Source organism: Dendropsophus ebraccatus, chromosome 7 (genome assembly GCF_027789765.1).
Source record: "Dendropsophus ebraccatus isolate aDenEbr1 chromosome 7, aDenEbr1.pat, whole genome shotgun sequence".
In the NCBI taxonomy this organism is placed as follows: domain Eukaryota; kingdom Metazoa; phylum Chordata; class Amphibia; order Anura; family Hylidae; genus Dendropsophus; species Dendropsophus ebraccatus.
Genome location: NC_091460.1, coordinates 110,620,234 through 110,634,440, shown reverse-complemented (window position 1 = coordinate 110,634,440; position 14,207 = coordinate 110,620,234). Strand labels below are relative to the sequence as shown.

The window sequence follows — 14,207 nt, the reverse complement described above, 5'->3', positions numbered from 1 at the left end:
CAGGCTTATCATTTGTAAACTCTTTGGCTTGGTTCACATTTAGGGGGACATTTATCAAGCGTACTCATATGGCCCCAGCGTCTGCCGTATGGCCACGCCTCCTCCCTGCCTTGCTGCGCCCAGGCCCTCCCATAAGGCAGGACTTACGGCCGGTGTACAACACAGAAAAGGTAAGAATCAGCACCTTTTCCATGGCATATGCCAGGAGCCAAACAGTGATAAATGTCCCCTCTAGTTTGTTGTCAGTATTTGGTCAGCATTGTGGTCATTATTTATAGCCATAATGCAGGCACATATTTTTGTCCATGTAAGGGCAGAGCTATAAAAACATTAAGCTACATAGTAAAATTTTGAAAGCACCGCCCCCCCTCCAGGGGTCAGTAACCTCTGCTATAAATAACAGTGAACCTGGTGGCCAAATGATACTCTCATACAGAAAAATTATGCATAAACGATTGCTATACACAAGCACACACGTATACATAGTCACTACATACTTCAGTAGTCACTGTGTAGTTATCACTACATACTCGTATACAAGTTGGGGGTTCAGGGTTCCTGTGGTTAGGGGAATAGTTAATTTTTCCCCTTAAAAAGCAGAGTGTTTGGGTTTGGAGAAGTAGCCAAATCCAACAATAGAAATAATATAAGGGCAGACTAGATGGACCAGGTGGTCTTTTTCTGCTGACAATCTTCTATGTTTCCAGGTTTAAAAACAAAACGGTCTGACACACTGAACAAGGGAGTTATTCTCTAATATAAAACCATGAAAACGTTTAGCTACCCTTATAAGAATACAGTAGAATTAGGGGTTGCAGTTTGAAACGAGATATTTATATCTCCAAATGCGGTTTGATTCATAAGGAAGTATAAGGATGATCTTATTTGTTCTGTTCCTTAAATTATGTGAAATTCCCCTTAGCTACTCACAATGGGGGTTTTTGACTAATATGCTAGTTTTCTGTTACACCCATTAGGCTATGTTCCCACTTTAGTAATATATCAGGGAAAAGGCGTCCATCTCGTAATATAGACGGACGCAAATAAGGATCATGATCATTATTTGCGGCTGTCAATATAAACAGATGGTCATGACATGCTTGGAGTATTTAAAGGGAATCTGTCACTACGTTTATGCTGCCTTAAATGTGGGCAGCATAAACTAGTGATATAAATGCTGAACAGATCTGTGTATTACTTACATCATTTTGTTTAGCCGTTCTCCTAATATGCAGGAGAATGGGCTTCACGCTGCAGCACTTCCCCGCCCTCCAGTTGCTGATTGACAGGTGACTGCCTATACACAGCATGGGTAGATAACTGCCAATCAGCAGCTGGTGGGCAGATTTTTCAGCTTCTCATGAATATTCAGGACTACTGGGCTCATGCACATAATAGAGAGGACTACTAATTGTCCATGTTATTCAGGAGGATATCTCTGGATCAGCTGCACAGAACAATGTAAGTGACACATCATTCTGTTCAGCTTCTCTGTCACTACTTTATTCTACTCTGAGATAGGACAGCAGAAACCTACTGACAGAGTCTCTTTAAGCACTGCAGTTGTGAAAAACTGGTCTAAAACACAGATAGAAATTATATATATATATTATATTGTTTTTTTTGTCAGTTCTTCTCCTGGTTTTGGCTACAAATACTGACCAAAATACTATGTGTGAACCCCATTTAAGACTCAAAGAAATCTTTTTTGCTGTTACCGGTATTATGAATATTTGATAAAAGATGTTCCTTATTGCTTTAGGTATGAAGTGTTCAGAAGAGGAGGATTTTGGGGTGGTCTCTGGAAATAATTGGTACTTTTGCATGATAGGATATACAACTTTCTCCTGACAAGTTTACCCTGAGGAAATGGCAGAGCAGCAGCAGATGAAAACTTCCTTCCTCTATATCCAGCTGAAGTCACCAAGCAAATGTGCTGAGCGATCACAGAAGGCGTGCTGCGTGGCTGAAAAAACTTTCTTAGCTGCAAGCAGAAAGGCATGTGACACTAGGAGGCCAGATTCTTCTCTGAAAGAAGACACACAGCCTGCTTGGAGCAAGACAGAGGCAGGCGGCTCTGCCCGCAGAACAGTGACATGTTTAAACATCTGCACAGCAATGAGCAATGGCACCCGAAAAAGCAAAACTACTGCCCAGGAATACACGCCAGCCCTTACCAAGGCGAGAGATACAACTAATCCTCACAGTCAGGCGTCTGGATTATTCAATCAGCTAAAAGAAAATGGAACCTTTACATCTGATGTCTCAATGACAAGCCAGTATGTGTCCGATCCCAATCCCGGCCCCTACAATAGTCACAACTGGAAGATGATGGATCAACGGTACAATCCAGGAGAAGAAAAGACCTGGTGGAAGATGGAACTATGCAACCCCATGGTGTCCAACACTCCAATTCTTTGCAGAAGTCCTGAGTTTAAAAGTTTCCAGGATGCAATGGTAGAAAAATCTGCCACATTAATAGGCATGCATGGCGGCTATATGGGACAACGCTTAGAGGGGACAAGACTATCCACCAGGTATCCTATGTCAGTGACTACTGCTAGTCCTGTCAAACTGGAAAAGGTAAGTGTGGTCACAATAATATGATACAAAGTAAGAGAAACAAGTAAATAACAATTGAATGCTGAGATGAACTTGATGGACATGTGTCTTTTTTCAACCGTATTAACTATGTAACTATGTAACTATGAGATTAGTCCCAATGTTTGACCCTTTAGATGCAATTATGTTGTGATTCTTTGTAACTACCAGTCACTCTAACTTATTTTCAGCCCTTTACCCATTGTTGTGCTATTAATATTGTATGTCCATCATCATATTGCCACAACCTCTAAGAACACTCCATTCATAGATCCCAGCCTGCCATAGGCAAAGCTGGTATTCTGCCAATGGGGCCTGCAGGACAGTGGTGGTGTATTTGAGTTGCCTGTCACTTTAAATATTTTTTTTTATTCCCAGCTCATATGGAAGGAGCTCATGTAGTTTCTGTAGAAGCTTAGGGATTCACAATGATGAAATCTAGATTATGGCTATATTTACACATAGTATTTCTATCAGTCTTTTGTTCAGTATTTTTTTTTTTAACAATAATCAGGAGTGGGACTCACAGGGCAAAATTATGATGGAAAGATTAGTTTAGTTCCTGTGTTTTCAATCCACTCCTTGTTTTGGTTGAAAAAAGACTGACAAAAATACTATGTATGAACATAGCCTTAGTCCACATTCACATGTTCAGTACTTTTTCAGGACCATATATGATGCCCGCAATCATCCGCAATCCTTGTCTGCAATCTGCAAAAAATTATTCTGTAATGCATCCATATTGCATCCATAGGCTATGTTCATACAACGTTTTTTCAGCTACGTTTAAAATTACGTCCGTTATTTTCAGTCTAAAATAACGGACGTCATTTAGCTATCTGGCCTCCCCTTATTCTAGTTTGGGTTACTAATTAGCCTTTGGGTGTGAAAAGTCAATTGAATTTAATAGTAAAAACGGAGACAAAAGAAAAACTGTGTGTGAACAACTAAGAAAAAAAGTCCGCAGTTTGCAAAAGACGTCTGAAAATAATGATCGTGTTCATTATTTTGACGTCCGCGGTAAAAACGTCCGTTATTCAATACATTGTGTGCATTGGACCTCCGTCTTTCCTTTGACTTTAATACATTGCCATTGCAGTCAGTTAATTCGCGGCAATAACAGACCTTATTTTGAATTTCAAAATCGGTTGCCTTTTCTCTATTTTTTACGTTGTGAGAACATAGCCATAAGCAGATCAGAGAAGGTGATAGTTAAATAAGTGGGAACGGTTTACAATGATTACTCATCCGTATTATCAGATTTGCAGATGTTTCATCCATAAAAATTATGAATCTGCAAAAATTATGGACAATCCCATAGACTTCTATGGGACAATCTGTGCCGCAATTAAGGTCTGTACTAGAGCTTGTCAGTAAATTTTGCAGCAGCAATTTTTGTGGTTTGCGGATCCATAAAAAAACGGACAGTGTGAACAACCCTATTGAAATTAGTGCTAAATTAGTCCTAATTTTGTCCTTAATTGCGGATCCGCAGTAACAGACAAAACTGCAAAATGTGTGAATGTAGCCTAAGAGTGTTAAATGACTGTGTAGAAGCCAGTACGACAGGGTCCATTTCTCTGCAGAGAAGGAGTAATGTAAGGCTCTGGTTATATTATGAACAATACAGAATTGGTACATCTCATAGCCATACATTCAGGCTATACAAGTGCTGGTTGTCCCCAATTTCATTACAAATGGCAATATTATAATAGTAGCAGAAACCAAGTTGTAAGGTTGTATATAATGCCATTTGTTGTCTGTATGAACATATTGTACTGACTGTAGTGAACACTCAACACAAAAATGCTTTTGTTATGGTTCCATGCTCTTAAATGATATGTTCCTAATATAATCTCTATGATGTGGGAGGGTGTTAGCTAAACATTAGCTTAGAGGAACAGATGACTAAATGCTATGACCTGCTTATAGAAGTACAAGCCAACAGGGTTCTTCCTCATCCAACAACCTTATGAACTGGTGTCATATTTGACTTGTTTTTGTTGACTTTAGTTTGTGCTTTCACTTTTATCTATGACTAGAAAATGGAGTCGGCGCTGCCCGGGTATAAAGTGTCAGTGTGTTAATTAAATTTGTTCCAAGAGTGCCCAGGAGGCCAATCTATACCCTTGTATGTTTGTTTTGTTGTTTAAAGGGAAATCGCCAGGAGCCCTACATACCCAACAGTTCAGCACTGTTTATGTAAATTGTAGCTTATGCACATTAGAAATAAACTAAAAACTTTAAACATCCTAAATACCTAATAGCCAAACTGAGATGTCATGTGATCAGACTGTATACAGAGTTTGGTTATATACAACATTTGGTTATGAACATAGGCAGTGTTATTCAGAGCCTGGTTATATACAACATTGGCAGTGTAATATACAGCCTGATAGAGCATTTAGGGCATTGCCGCCCAGCCCGCCCCCTCCCGTCCTGCCCACTATGCATATTCATATATGCATAGTGGGCTCTGTACACGGTGGCTGTGCTATGAAGCATGCGCATCGGAGACAGGCTGCCTTCCGCAAATGCGTAAATTCTCCTCCGGCCGCCGCGATCCTCCTGGAGGTTCCTCAAGACGTAAGTATAAGTCTATCTTATACGTACGTCCTGAGGGACCACCGGGAGGATTGGCGGCCAGGGGATTCACGCATGTGCGGGAAGCAGCCTATCTGTGACGGGACTGCTTCCCTGCGCAGCCGTCGTGTATAGAGCCCACTAGTGGACGGGACAGGAGGGGGCGGGGTGGGCGGGCGCGGCGATGCTCTGCGGCCCCGAGCAACGCCCTAAATGCTCTTATGCTAGTAATTTGCATAAGAGCATTTAGCGATTTTAGAAGCAATGCTAGGGAGGAGAGGGGTGAAACTAATGCCAATATACTACGGAGGGACACAGATACTACGGCAAATCAGCAGGTTCTTTGGGAAGAACCTGCTGATAAAGCCGCTTTAACAATATCCGACAGACGCAGGCCTCCTTCAGCTGCTTCACATACTCGGCTGATGGATCACCCACTCAGCCATTCAGTGACTGGGATGGGACACCGCTGCAGTCACTGACTGGCTGAGCAGGCAATCCATCAGCCGCTCCGTGACATTGCAGCTGAAGCAGCCAGGGCTGAGATGTACAGCGAACCCGGGCGAAAATGACTTCTGGCAGCTGTGAGAGAGACGAGAGCAGCGCCACGGGGCACAGGGACTGGTAACTATACTTTCTTTATTATCTTCACACACACTCCCCTGCCTGTCTGTCATTTGTTAGTTTCACAAGACTTCTTCTTTAGGGAATCTGTCAGCTGTAATTCATGTTCCAAATTGATGACACTGTTAGATGCTGTTAGATCAAAAGGACACCTGGTACCTTAAATATATTTGTCTGTGCTTCCATAGCATAGAAAATGTTTTTATTCTCTGGTACAGAGTCAAAGAGGCACACTGAGTAGAGAGACACTGAGTCCCCAGCAGGTTTAGGTATGGGAGGGAGAGTTACAAATAAGTCAACATTATGGGGGAGATTTATCGAAGGGTATAAAATTTATACTGGTGCAAACTGCCCACAGCAACCAACCACAGCTTCTCTTTCCTTTCACCAGAGCTGAAAGCTGAGCTGTGATTGGTTGCTGTGGGCAGTTTGCACCAGTCAAAATTTTACACCCTTTGATAAATGACCCCCTATGTGTACATACATATTACATACAAATATGCACAATATATACACAAATCATACACGGATATAAAGAAATGCACATTACCTATATGCATATAGTACACACACATGCATGATACATACATCGAATTCTTAGGGATTTGATGAAATCTCAGATTTTATCATTTCCTTGCAACATATATATGATGTATATTTATGGTAGTGTCCATGTTGCTATGATATGCTATGATTGGTGTGACCCTGTCACTTGAAAAAACTTTCAACAAACCTTGCAGATGTAGGTATAAACCTTGCGATTAGAGATGAGCAAACCTGGAGCATGCTCGAGTCGATCCGAAGCCGAACTTTCGGCATTTGATTAGCGGTGGCTGCTGAAGTTGGATAAAGTTCTAAGGCTATGTGGAAAACATGGATATAGTCATTGGCTGTATCCATGTTTTAAAGACAACCTTAGAGCTTTATCCAAGTTCAGCAGCCCCAGCTAATCAAATACCGAACGTTCGGGTTCGGATCGACTCGAACCCGAACCCGGTTCGCTCATCTCTACTTGCGATGCATGTTTTGTCTTCCAGATTTCAGTGCCTCTTTAATCCAGGGATACACACATACATGCAGGAGTTTTACTATCCACTGCTCCATCCTACTTGTGCGCATTGTGCAGGTGATAGATCTGTGTAGCCGGCAGATGTCCAGCTTTATGACTCTGCAATATATAATGGACCCCCACCTCCCAAGCATAATAAGTTAAACCAAAGAACACAAAATAAAGACACAACACATTGTAATCAGGTGTCAAAGTGTCCCAATTTTATTTAAAATTACATGACACTGAAAATGGCAGACCCCCGACTCACAAACAGTCACCCTCCAGCACTCAGGCGAGGAAAAAACCCCTGTGGGGGAAACCTCGAGGGAGCCATGGCTGGAGAGTTGCCCCTCCCCTGGGCTTAGAGGGTAATATCATCCTATTAATATAATACACTAAATGGGAGAGAAATCTGGCTGCAATAGCTGTCACCTTATTGATGGCTAGGCAGATTCATCTCTTCTCTATTACAGATCCAGGTCCACTTCTCAAGAAGGGGAAGTCTAAAGCAGACCACCCTTTTCCCCTGCTAGAACCTCCAAATTACATTAGGGTAGGGGGCAGTAATGTAGTCAAGCTCAAGGTCCTCTGGCGCATCCAAGATGGCACTGATCAGGGCGCGGTGCATTGCTTTATGGAACCTTCTTTATGACATAAGCGCTTGTCAGCACTGTGCACGGTTGCTATGGTTACTGCAGGTAAACACATCTGAAGCATTAACCCATTAATGACTGGCGATATGCTTTACTGCAGAGGTCACTAAACACACTTGTGACCAAGCAAACAGCTTATGGTTAGGCCACACTAAGAACACTAAATAATATGGTTTGATGTGGCCCATAGCAACCAATCACAGCTATGCTTTCATTTCTCAAATTACTCTGGTAAAATAGAAGCTGAACTGTGATTGGTTGCCATGCGCAACTTGGACAGTCTGACTTGCCCATAGCAACCAATCAAAACTCAGCTTTAATTTTATAAGAGCTTGTTAAGATATGAAAGGTGAGCTGTGATTGGTTTCTATAGGCGAATCAGACCGTGTTTTGTCTCTGGCAGATTTATAAAGCTGCATCATTGCTGTAAAGTTTATGATGATGATGATGATGATGATGATGATGATGATGACTGAAACCACATGACATCAAGCTTGATGTAATTGTATGTGGAAAGGGCTGCCAATGAGTATTATTAAAAAAAGCTGTTGAAATTAATAGACAAGGATGGGATCCCTACCTGGATATTTATGATGAGATTTGGTTGGTGAACTCCTAAAACTCTCAATAAGTTCATCAATCAAAATGTGTGTTAAAAACGCAACAGATATACGCAATGTGTGTATAACACAGCCTTCTCCCAGAAACAGCTCTACTCCTGTCTATAGGGTAGCTCTTCCTTAATAATATTTAATAGCCACCGACCTCCTGCAGCTCCTACAGCTGGAACGTCACGTACTCAGCTGATTAATCGCCGGCTCAGCCAATCACTGACTGGGGATGGACACTGCTGCAGTCATTAATTGGCTGATCAGGCAATCCATCAACCGAGTATGTGACATTGCAAGGAGCTGGGGCGTTGACATACAAGGAACCCGGACAAAGATGATTGAAAATTACTTCCACCGGCTTTGGGAAAGAGAACGGAGCAAGGGCACGGGGACTGGTGAGTATAGTCTTCATTGCCTTTATATAGTCTTTATTGCAAGCTCAGCCTAGAGAAAAAAACAGCACATCACCGCAGAACTGTTGAATGGTATCAAGAAGCAGACTGATCTGTGGCTCTCACAGCTTAACTTACAACCAGGCATGATTGTGTGTGACAACGGCTGTAAGCTGGTGGCTCTGCAGTTAGGTGACCTCACACGCATGTCATGCCTAGCACACGTGTTCATCCTTTTGGTTGTGGTTCAACCTTGTGGATTTCACCAGACTTTTCTTCTCCCCCAGTGCAAAGCAGGATACCGTAAAGCCAACTGACAGGTGTGTTAGCATCTTCCTACTCCTTAATAAGAGCCTCCATGCGTTCAAAGAATTTTTACAGGGGTCACCAGCAGGCTCTTGACCGGCTTTGGCCCACAGTTTTTAAGAGGGTCACAACATCTCACACCAGGCTCTTACCCACAATTACAAGGAGGGTCACCACAAGGCTCTTGTCCACAATTTTACGGGGATCACCACCGGGCCCTTACCCACAATTATAAGAAGGGTCACAACAGGCTCTTACCCGCAATATTTACAGGGGTCACCACTAGGCTCTCCTCACAGTTTTTAAGAGGGTAACACCAGGCTCTCACTCATATATTTCTGACAGGGTCACAACAGGCTCTCAACCACAATTTATAAGGGGGTCACCACCAAATTCTATGGCCTGTTAGGAATAGTGTATTATTCATTATCAATGCTCCACCGAGTTGGGAGTAGGGCATTGAAATTTTTTCGCAACTTTTTCCTTCTGTCATTTTCACAACTTTTGCATAGCTTTTTTGCAGGTAGGTTCAACCAGGTCGGTAGATACTACTCTAATGGGCGTTTTTTTAATCTTCAATTTTAAATTTAGTTAATTTTAATGTCAATTGCTGTTTTTTGTTTTATTAAATTAAAAGTGTCTCAAACAAGGGTATATGTTGGAGTGCTGTCTCCCTGTACTTCGGCACTGATACCTCCTCCTTCTCCAACTTCCACGTGTCAGGTCTGGGCCATGTTTTCAAATTGGTGGTTCAGTGGTTTCATAAATATTCCCTGGTTTGCGACAGCTACCACACTTGCCCTCTCATAGATAGGTATGTCATGGACAGAGGTGGCAGCAGAGAGCACTGTCAGACTGAAAGGAAAACACCACTTCCTACAGGACATACAGCAGCTGATAAGTACTGAAAAAAACTCACCAGAAATTCAAACTTTTACAAATGATCCCAGTTTTAGATCATAACACCCAGCTATATATAATAATAATAGTAATGTTTATTTGTATAGCACCAACAGATTCCACAGTGCTTAGATTGTATAATCTACAGTATTCATCTACACAGATAGTTTAGAGAGAAAGGGTCTCATTTCCCCTTTACTACTCAGGAGGGGCTATTGTTTCCCAGCCCTTGGCCAGGTTATCATTGTGTAATGTCAGTGGTAGGTGGGGTTACAGATGAGGTGTTACAGCTTGCCTGGCAACACAATAGACAGAGATTATGAGACCTCTGTCTCAGAGGGGAGGGGGAGGACAGAGGAGTGGAGACAGAGTGGACCAGGCAGCGAGGATTTTCCACAGCTTCAGGGTGTGAGTCAGGATGTCCCTCAGACATACAGCCCAATTCATGTAATAGAAACCTATTACACACAAGCTTAGACTATGGGTGGGGATTGAAGAGGGTTACATCTTTCTTAACTGAAGTTCTCCTTTAATATTAAAAGATTTGGATAGATTTCAGTATTGTAAACTTTGTATAATCCTTTCAAATACCAAAAAGTAGGCTCCAATAGCATAGAAAAAAAAATAAAAGAAACTAATTTACCACAAAAGTCAGTGTAATGTGTAAAAGAGAATGTATACATTGAACATCATACTCCACTTCTGCTAGGCCTTAGTACTCCTTATTTGCTGTTGCCTGGGCTTAGTAATCGCTAAAAATTGTCGTGCATTATTGATGAAGTGCATATTATATAACTAAAAGAGAACATACATCCAGTCAGGTATAGATAGGACAGCTAAATAGCAATAGAAACTATGAAGGTTTCATATGCAATTCCATATAAGAGCCACTAGATGTCACCATCAGTACAGAAATCTCTACCCTGGCTACCTATGTATGATTTCTTTTGTTTCCTGAATGACATGAAGTCATTAGTAACACGTTTTATCAATGCCACAACTAGATCAACATAACTCTCTGTTTGCTTTGTTTGCTTAATACTCTTGTAACCAGTTGAATTAGCACCAATAACTTCAGCAGCTGCATGATTCACCGCACATGACTCATCTCATACACACACGAGTATATGCCCGATCTACAGCTAACATCTCAGGTTTTCATGGTTTCCCTGGTAACTGGACACTCTCAGAGAACCCATCTCTTATACACCCCTAGGGTTATAGTATACATTTATGTATATCCCTTTAGGTGAAGGAAAAGGAACCTGCCTGGGGAAATAATAGGCCGGGTAATTTTCACACTGCAGCACATAAGACGGTGACAGATTTTATAAGAGATTTTTTCCATCAACTTTTCTAAATCAATGTTCTATTTCTATTCTGTCTTAAGAACAGAAAATCCTTGAGCGTCTTTGTGATTTTTAAATGATCAAACTCTACGACTAAATCCATGAAACCTAAAAGATCAACTTTAAAGAAGAACTCTAGCAAAAAAAAAATTCTGTCAAATCAACCGATTTCAGAAAGTTTTATAGATTTGTAAATGACTTCTATTTAAAAATATCAAGTCTTCCAGTACCTATCAGCTACTGTATGTTCTGCAGGAAGTGAGATATTCTTCCCAGTCTGACACAGTGCTCTCTGCTGCCACCTCTGTCCATAACAGAAAGTGCCCAGAGCAGTAGCAAATCCCCCATAGAAATCTTCCCCTGCTCTGGACAGTTCCTGTCAGGGATAAAGGGGGCAGCAGAGAGCACTGTGTAAGACTAGAAAGAATACAGAATATTGCAGGACATGCAGCAGCTGATAAGGACTGGAAGACTTGAGATTTTTAAATAGAAATAAATTACAAATCTATATGACTTTTTGGTACCAGTTGATTTGAGGGTGCATTCACACATACAGAATCCGCAGTGGATCTGCAGCACATCTGCAAAAGATTTTATGCTGTGTTCAGTTATTTTGATGAAATCTGCTGCGGATCTGCCCCATCAAATCCACTGTGATACGGTATGTGTGAAGCTACAATTTTCCTGCTGGAGTTCCTCTTTAAACACTGCTGCATAGTGTATATACAAATATAATAACATAGAAAACTTATTTAGTACACATATTGGCCCAGATTTATCAATCTGCCTGAAACCTAAACTGTCAGGTTTGCTCTTAGCAACCAATCACAGCTCAGCTTTCATTTTACCTCTCCCCGCTCTGACCATCATTCTTGTGGTTGCAGGCAGCATAATGCCTCTGGCCACAAGAGGTCGCTGTCTCTCCCAGCACATGAGTGACATCTCTCCCTGCTCTGCGAGTACATGATTGGAGACTCTAGAGGTTTACTGTGCTGCAGCCAGGTATGTCTTTTTTTTATTACACAGGGGGATGCTGACATGGGGAGGGGGTGCTTACTGGCTAGATACAGGGAGATACAGGGAGGTGACCTACATAGGGGGATATTATTTACTGGGGGCAACTACCACAGAGACTACTTATAATGGGGTTGACAAAGTTAACAACAGGAGGATTACCTACATAGGGGGTACGCTATGTAGGGGGGCTGACTACCAGGGGGATATTACTTTCTGGTGGGACTAACTACCGAGGGGAGGGGGTGCTAAATGGTGGATAATATCTACTGGGGGCCTACCTGCACAGAGGCCTAACTACCATATAAATGCACAGACAGGACCTAACTACTATATGGATGCACTAAGGGGGCCTAACTACTAAATGGAAGACGTCATCTGTGAGGAACCTGATATAAATTGCTGCCATCACTTATACAGTTGGCAGAGAATTTGCAGCCCTGGCATCTACCAATATATATAGTAACTGTATGGAAGGAGGTTGTGTGTGTATCGTATAGGACAGGGGTGCTTTTAGTGAAGGTCCACTTAACGGGATCTATTACTTGGTGAAGGTCCGAGCTGAACATCAGTAATAAACGTGTTTTGTTACTTTTCACAAAGGTTGCTGAACTATTTACATACAGAATTGATGCTTATTAGTGGGAGAACTGGCTTTTTTTCTCTCTCACCAGCCCTTTGAAATTAGGTACAAAGGGGGTGACTGCCCCCAGTAGTATATAGCCCCCTGTTGCTCCCTCAGTAGTACATAGCCCCCCTGTGCGCTCTCCCCCTCCCATATATCCCCCTGTGCACTCTCCCCCTCCCATATATCCCCCCGTGTGCTCTCCCCCTCCCATATACCCCCCCCCCCCCTGTGTGCTCTCCCCCTCCCATATAGCCCCCCTTTGCGCTCTCCCCCTCCCATACAGCATATGACATAAAAAAAAAACACTTACACTCACCTGGGTCTGACGTCTCCTCTTCTCTTCCCCTCTTGTGGCCGCAGTGCAGCAGTCACTAGAGGCCGCACTCCCCTTGTCTTGGTGCCAGAGCAGTGACGTCACTCGAGCGCCAACACCAGAAGGGGAGTGCGGCTTCTTGTGACCACTGCGGCTACAAGAGTAACTGACAGGGGGGAAGCCAATGGCTCCCTCTCTGTCAGTGCTGCTGCTGCACGGTAACTATGAGCACTCCACGCTGCACAGTAACTATGAGCGCTCCTTACGCGCTGGGTTCAGACGGTGGTCCACCAGTCAAGGACCCCTGGTATAGGATTTAAACCAGTTTAAAATACCAGCCTATATGGACATCTGTTTGTATACATACATACATACATACATAAAACAAAAGGTCTGTCTTTTGTGTCATAAAACATTTTTTGACACGAGAAAAAAAATCAAGGAATTAAGACATTTAGAGGGACAGGAGAAAAAGTGGCACACATTGCAAGGAGCATGGACCACACACTTGTGGTAACCCAGGAGAGCCAGGTTCTGTATAACTGGGCAAGATGGTAGTGTCCCACTGAGGCACTTATCATGGTGGTCAGAAGTAGTTTACAGGGGCCGTCTTCTTGGAGTCATTCTCTTTCTTTTTCTTCACTTTCTGGCTCAGCCCGCTGTGAAGACTTTGTTCAACTATGACTTGTCTCTGCAGAGTGTGATAGAAAAAAAACTTAGGCACCACCTTACCCTCAGTGTCCACGCTTACCCTCAGTGTCCCAAATAACACCTCCCTTGGTGCCCTCAGGGGCGGATTAACTTTACCATAGGCCCCGGGCTGTGCACCAAGCCTGGGCCCCCCCAACCCACTGTAACTATGGCAGCACTAGCCTAGCGTTCATAGTACAGGATAGATAATCTCATGATGTCCTGATTTGTGCAAAATGGAGGTAAAAAAGCAGTGATTCTTTGCAAATCATGGCATAACTGTAGCAAAGGACAACACACCACTGAAAGTATAAGTCTAAGGCCCCCCAGGAGCTCTGGACCCCGGGCTACCGCCCGAAACTGACCAATTATAATCTGCTACTGGGTGCCCTATATTGTATAAGTGAGTAGATCCCAGTAGATCATCCATTATTTAGAAGTGCTTAGTAGGTAGATCCCTTATTAGGTAGTTAACACCCCCAATTAAATATA

At 42.6% G+C, this 14,207-nt stretch overlaps 1 protein-coding gene across 2 annotated transcripts in view; it reads left to right on the top strand.

Annotated features, from left to right (window-relative positions):
- Positions 1-1,869: 1,869 nt before the first annotated feature.
- The window catches only part of PSD3 (pleckstrin and Sec7 domain containing 3), a 286,235-nt gene continuing 273,897 nt past the window's right edge, over positions 1,870-14,207 (top strand). The window contains exon 1 of one of the 2 annotated variants that reach the window (XM_069978141.1): positions 1,870-2,583. In XM_069978141.1, the coding sequence (XP_069834242.1) occupies positions 1,870-2,583 (714 nt within the window). Of the gene's footprint in view, positions 2,584-12,010; positions 12,073-14,207 lie in introns of those variants that run through there. The other variant, XM_069978144.1, reaches the window with a different exon arrangement.